Source organism: Myotis davidii, unplaced genomic scaffold, assembly GCF_000327345.1.
Source record: "Myotis davidii unplaced genomic scaffold, ASM32734v1 scaffold355, whole genome shotgun sequence".
NCBI lineage: Eukaryota > Metazoa > Chordata > Mammalia > Chiroptera > Vespertilionidae > Myotis > Myotis davidii.
The window spans coordinates 108,186-115,007 of NW_006286818.1; the positions used below are offsets into that span (position 1 = coordinate 108,186).

General features: G+C 40.1%; 1 protein-coding gene across 8 annotated transcripts in view; it reads right to left on the bottom strand.

Annotated features, from left to right (window-relative positions):
- ARHGEF12 (Rho guanine nucleotide exchange factor 12) overlaps positions 1–6,822 on the bottom strand; it is a 198,434-nt gene that overhangs the window by 85,475 nt on the left and 106,137 nt on the right. For all 8 annotated transcript variants that reach the window (XM_015560643.1, XM_015560638.1, XM_015560639.1 and 5 more), the window contains one exon: positions 4,209–4,283. In XM_015560643.1, coding sequence (XP_015416129.1) covers positions 4,209–4,283 — 75 coding nt within the window. The remainder of the gene's footprint in view (positions 1–4,208; positions 4,284–6,822) is intronic.

Here is a 6,822-nt window from a genome sequence, read left to right on the forward strand (position 1 = left end):
TTTAATATATTTTATGTTCACATTTTTTAAATGATTGCAGCGAACTTTGAGTGATGACTTTGGTTACTGAATTAGGGTGGAATTAATGATGTATAAATAATCCCCTCCTCCAAAAAAAATAGTAATAATAATAATATATAATGTACTTGACTACATTCCCAGGGTTTAAATTTTAAGATTTGCTTTCTCTCCTTATGAAGAAAAATGTTATGCTTAAGGTATATGGGAAGCTCTGTCAAATAAGGAAGTGACATTTGTATTCTATTTATATATACATATTAAATAGATCCTAATATGTTTCATTTATAACTAAGTGTTATAAGTTATAATATTGTGGAATATTGTGTTTTGCAAAAAGGACAAGATTCCAAAGTAACTAAATTTATAGAAATACTAGCAAGAAAAATCAGGAGAAAAAGAATTTGATTATAGGACTAAATGAACTAAAAATAATTATAGTTTTAGTAATTATGTGCTAATAGAAATATATTTGTTTGCATGAATCCAATAAAAATCTAATTTCTTCAAAACAGGACATAAATCAGTTTCCAATTGTAGTTTTATTAACCAAAACTTTATTGGAATGTCATGTCTGAAAGAGACAGGTCAGGACTGTGGATGCCACCAGAAAGCTCTAAGGAATGAAGACTGACTTTGAAGCCGATAAGCCCTTTGGAAAAATAGCCTGGTTCTTGCTTGGTCACATGGCTCACGGCAGCTTTTCCAGGTAAGGAACGAAGGTTGCTTTCCTGAGAGATGGCATGAAAGACATCTCAAGACACCTGTGGGGACCTCAACTTGAGGAGTGCACCCCAACTCTGCAGGTACTGCAGGCGAAGAAGCCTGATGGCAACTGCATGGCTTGGCTTCTTTGCTCTGGGGGAAGCTTTCTCATGAGATTCCAGCGAAGCATTTTTTTTTTAAAAAAAAACCTGTGTAATCAACTGTTATTCTTGTTATGTTCATGCAAATAATCAGGCCAAATTATAACTATACTTAATACAGTAAGTAAATTAGCCTTTAATAAAAATAAGGATGATTTTAGGGAGAAAAAATGTTTCAACAGGAAATTATTAGAAACTGTTCTAACTTTTGTCCAATTAATACTAAATTTTATAACTCGGTTTGTCTCCAACAGATTACAAGCCCTACTTACACCTAGGGAATACCACCTCTAGGCACCACTGCCACCTCCTTCTGTGCCCAGGCCTCATCGTCCCTCTGACAGAGAGCAAGGATCTCTTAGCTCTGAGAGAAACCTCTGACCCACCTGAGCACGAAGCAGTTTCAGAAGAAACCGGCGTCCCCTTTCCCTGAAAGAATTCAGAGCCAAGATCCTTGAGGGGGATGTAGTAGGCAGTTAGACAGACATGAGCAGAGCAAGGACGATGGGCCAACAGGAGGGTAAAAAGATAGACTCTGAGACATACTTCTCACCACTCCAACTGCTCTGGAGCTGGGAATAGAGGAACCTGTACAGAACTAACCTTTAATCATAAATAATAATTAGAAGGAATTTATAGTTTTTGTATAATAGAAGGTATAAAGATAAAGAAAAAAGAAAGTGAAGTAGATAAACTGAAAGGGTATGTGTAAGTTACAGAAGATATATATAAGTTACAGAAGGTACATATAAGTTATAAAAAATATATGTAAATTTTAAAAGGTATGTATAAATTACAGAGGGTCTGTACAAGTAAAGAAGAACTAAAGTTGAGGAAGTAAAATTGTGAGAAGAGATGTAAAGAAAGGAATATAATAGGAAGAGAGGAAATTAGAGTAGTAATACTTAAGAATAATTGTGAAAGTTATAAGAATGTTTATAAAGGTCATAAAAGGTTTATAAAGAGAAATCTTAAAAGGAATTATAAGTATACTAAATAATAAATCTAATAAATAGAGCACCTAAATTAATCAGAAAAGTAATCATATTATTTTAAATCTTAGAACACAGATCCTTATATGTGAATAGGGGGGTTACATTTTTCCTAAAGTTTTCTTTTCAAGGCCTGTTTGAAGTAATTAGGGAGGTAATTCAACTATGAATCCAGCAAACAGAACCGATAAGCATGGTCAGACTGACCCCCAGAAGTCAACATCATCTCATCGCCTGACAATAGCTCTGTCTACAGACCCCAGGCCTGCAAGTAGCTACATTCCGCACCCTCGCCCCTTCCCCTCTATAACCCTGTCCCCTACACCTCGCTAGAAGGCAAGATTTAATGCTTGTAAGCACCCTGTCTTCTTAATTAGACTAACCATTGCTGTCATTGCAATTCTCTGTTTCTCTTATAGTCTACAGAATCAGAAATCGACCTAGAAAAAAATCTCCAGAAATTCATATGGAATAAAAAAAGACTACAAATAGCCGCAGCAATCTGGAGAAAGAAGAACAAATTGGAGGGATCGCAATACCAGATATCAAGCTATACTATGAAGCCACAGTTCTCACAACTGTCTGGTCCTGGCATAAGGAACAGACATATAGACCAATGGAACAGAACAGAGAACCCAGAAATCAACACAAACGATTATGTTCAATTAATATCTGACAAAGGAGACAAGAGCATACAATGGAGTCAAGACAGTCTCTTCAATAAATGGTGCTGGGAAAATTGGACAGAATGCTTTGAGTGCAAAAAAATGAAACTAGATCACCAACTAACACCATACACAAATATAAACTCAAAATGGATAAAGGACTTGAATGTTAAGATGGGAAACCATAAAAATCTTAGAAGAATCCATAGGCAGCAAAATATCAGACATATGTCGGAGAAATAGAAACTAAGGAGAAAATACACAAATGGGACTACATCGAAATAGAAAGTGTCTGCACAGCAAAAAGAAACATCAATGAAACAACATGAAAGCCCACTGCATAGGAGAACATATTTGCCAATGTTACCACCAATAAAAATTTAATCTCCAACATTTACAGGGAACTCATACAACTTAACAAAAGGAAGCTAAACAATCGAATCAAAAAATGGGCAAATGACCTAAATAGACACTTTTGAAAGAGGCTTTCCAATTTTTTTATTTTTAAAAATATTTTATTGTCTAATTTCTACACAATGGAATACTATGCTGCTATTAAAAAAAAGGAACTCTTATCATTTGCAACAGCATGGATGGACCTAGAGAGCATTATGCTAAGTGAAATAAGCCAGTCAGTGAAAGATAAATACCACATGATCTCACTCATATGTGGGATATAATGATCAACATAAACTGATGAACAAAAACAGATCCAGAGACAGAGAAGCATCAAACAGACCATCAAAGCTCAGAAGGAAGACAGGTGGGGGACAAAGGGGAGGGGGGTGCAGAGATCAACCGAAAGACTTATATGCATGACCAGTGGATATGGACAGTAAGGGGTGAGGGCACGTGCTGGGGGTGGGAGTGGCAGGGGAGAGGTCAGTGGGGGAAAAGGAGACATATGTAATACTTTAAATAAAGAATTAAAGAAAAAAAAGACCTGAAAGAACTTGAATAGAATGTGTGCAGCCATGATCAGAGAAGCATTATTCTCAACAGCCAGGAGATAGAAACCGCCCAAGTGCTCACTGACAAATGGATAAACAAAATGGGTTCATACAGACAATGGATTATTATTCAGCCTTAACAGGACAAACATTCTGACACTGGCTGCAACAGAGATGAGTCGTAAAGATACTATGCTAAGCGAGACAGGCTGGTCAACACAAGGACAATTACTGTGGGATCCCAGTGCCCTGGGTTCTCGGGGAGTCATATTCCCAGAGGCAGAAAGAGAAGGGGGTTGCCAAAGGCCGGAGGGAGAAGGTGATTTCGAGTTAGTGTGCAAGTCTCGGCTGTGGGAAGATGAAAGTTCTGAGACGAATGCTGTGATACTGCACAACGTGAAAGGAACTTGATGCCAATGAGCTGTACACTTAAAAAGAATCACTGGTAAATTTTATGCTATATATATTTTACTACAATAAAAAATCATTAAACCACCTAATAACACTGACTATGAAGTACCTCCCCATTTATAAAAAAAATTAAGTTGTTTTAAAGTTTAAGCTTTCTCTCAACAAAAAAAAAAAACAACCAACAAAACACAAACAAACACAAAAAACAAAAAAACCAACAAAAAAAACCAACAAAAAACAAATAGCAGACATGGCTGTCACTTTAAGCATTTGAAAAGCACTACATTTCACAGGTTTTATACTCACAGTGTCCTGAATTACTTCATTTTTCTCCAGGTTTTCCTCTAGATAAACCCTCTCTTTCAGGCTGCTCTTAGGACTCTAATTAAAAAGAAAAAGAAGAAAGGTATTTAGTTCATTTCAACAGGCTCACTAAAGGAGAGTAAAAAAAATAATGTGGAAAAAGAATCTTCTGAATTTCATCTATGTATTTGAAACTACTAAGTATCTTTTATATAATATCTGGCTTTGCTAATTTTTTCCTGACTTTAGCAAATCACTTATTCTCTCAGCTTTTTAGTTTTATATTGATGCCAGTAAAACAATACAGGACTATATTGGCCAGTGTTGTTCAGTGGTTATAACATCAACCCGTGCACCAAAATGTCGCGGGTTCAATTCCCAGTCGGGCACACACCTGGGTCACAGGTTCCATTCCTGGCCAGGTCTCACATTTATGTTTCTCTCCCCTACTTCCTTCTTTTCCACTCTCGAAAAACCAATGGAAAAAAATATCCTTTGGTGAGGATTAACAACAGAACGACAAACAATAGAAAAGTTTTACTTTAACTCTGGGCCTGAGGACACATTTCTACCAAATAAGTGTAACTAGATATATTACGTATCTCAAACTCATGATGTCAAAATCAATCTCTATCGTTATCCATCTCCTCTAATCCCCTCAGTCCCAAGATAAAAGCATTTTGGATTATTTATATGAATGAAATTAGCTTCTATTTTGCTGTTACTATCTTGTGTAAAATGGATGTATAGACTTTCATAAAATTTACATGGTATGTTTGCAATGACCTAATATAAACACAAATTCTCTGACATGCAGGATTTCAATTTAGGAGGGTGAGGAATACCCCAAAGCAATGGAGCCACTCTTCAGAGCGGCTGAAATGAGGCACAGAGATTTTGTGTGAATGCCAATAGGGACAATACATGCTCTCTATAGACACCAAATACCACGCCACAGAGAGACAATAAAGCTGCCAGGCCTACTGGGAGTCATGTCACAAGAATACAGAAGACAATTTGAGGAGACTCCATTGGCCAAAAAAAGAACAATTTAAGCATCAAAAAGAATAATGATTGCAATGGACCGAAACACACTAAGCAAGTATGGTAAAGTCTGTGGGAAACTGCCTATTGTCTTCTCTACCAGAGAGGTGTGGACAAGGAGCCCAGAATGCTGGTGACCCTTGAGCCCTGGCAAAGGTCAGGGCAATGCACCCACTGTTAGTCCAGACAATGGTAACTGAAGCAACTTCCCCACCAGATAGATTATTATTTCTTGTCTCATCTCTTTCATTTGCGTGCGGCCCTTCTTCCAGAGCCCGAACCCTCAACCACACAGGACGTGGGGGGACAGTCACAAAAATCTATCAATTCAAAATATGCACATGAGTGAATGTACACACATCCCTAAATTGGGGACCTCTGGAGTTTGTTAGGTAACAACTCTGCTGAAAACAGATTCATAAAGGAAAAGAATCAAGCGTTTATACCACCCTTCCTGCATAAGCTATATTTTAGGGTAATCTAAAAACCAGTAAGGGAAAACTATTCTTCATACAATAATTCCTTATAATCTAATCTAATAATAGACAAACATGGTAATTGACCATACCTCCGCTACGCTTCCCATTGGCTAATCAGCAGGATACGCAAATTAACTGCCAACAAAAATGGCGGCCGGCAGCCACGCAGCTGAAGCGAGCAGGAGGCTTGCTTGCTCCAGTGATGGAGGAAGCCAAGGTTCCTCGCCTGCTGCAGCCCAGCTCTGAGCTCCACTCTAAGCAACAAAGTTGCAATTATACAGGCTAAACAAACCCCAGATACCTGCTTTCAGCAGGCCGTGGCCTTGGAGCTGGAGCCGGGCCTCAGAGCTGGAGCTGGCTCTCAGCTCCAGTGACAGCCATAGAAGGTAAATAAATCCCAGAATAAAAAGAAAAGGAAAAAAGTAGAGGTTGGGAGCTTCCATTGCCAGCTTGGCCAGCCGAAAAATAGCCATCAGCCCCTCATCCAGGATGGCTAGGCACCCCAGTGGGGACCTCCACCCTGAAGGCGGTGTGACCAGCTGCAAACAGCCATTAGCCCCTCACCCAGGATGGCCAGGCACCCAAGCGGGGACCCTTACCCTGATCCAGGACACCCTTCAGGGCAAACCAGCAGGCCCCCACCCGTGCACCAGACCTCTATCCTATATAGTAAAAGGGTAATATGCAAACTGACCCTAACAGCAGAACGACTGGGAATGACTGGTCACTATGACACACACTGACCACCAGGGGGCAGACGCTCAATGCAGGAGCTGCCCCCTGGTGGTCAGTGAGCTCCCACATGGGGGAGCTCAGCTCAGCCACAACCCAGGCTGATGGCTGCCAGTACAGTGGTGGTGGTGGGAGCCTCTCCTGCCTCCTCAGCAGCGCTAAGATTGTCCGACTGCAGCTTAGGTCTGCTCCCCGCTGGCAAGTGGACATCCCCCGAGGGCTGCCGGGCTGCCAGAGGGATGCCTTATTGCCATGTTAGGCCCAATCCCACGGAGAGCAGGCCTAAGCCAGCAGGTGGTCATCCCCCGAGGGGTCCCAGACTGCGAGAGGGCACAGGCTGAGCTGAGGGGACACCCTCTCCA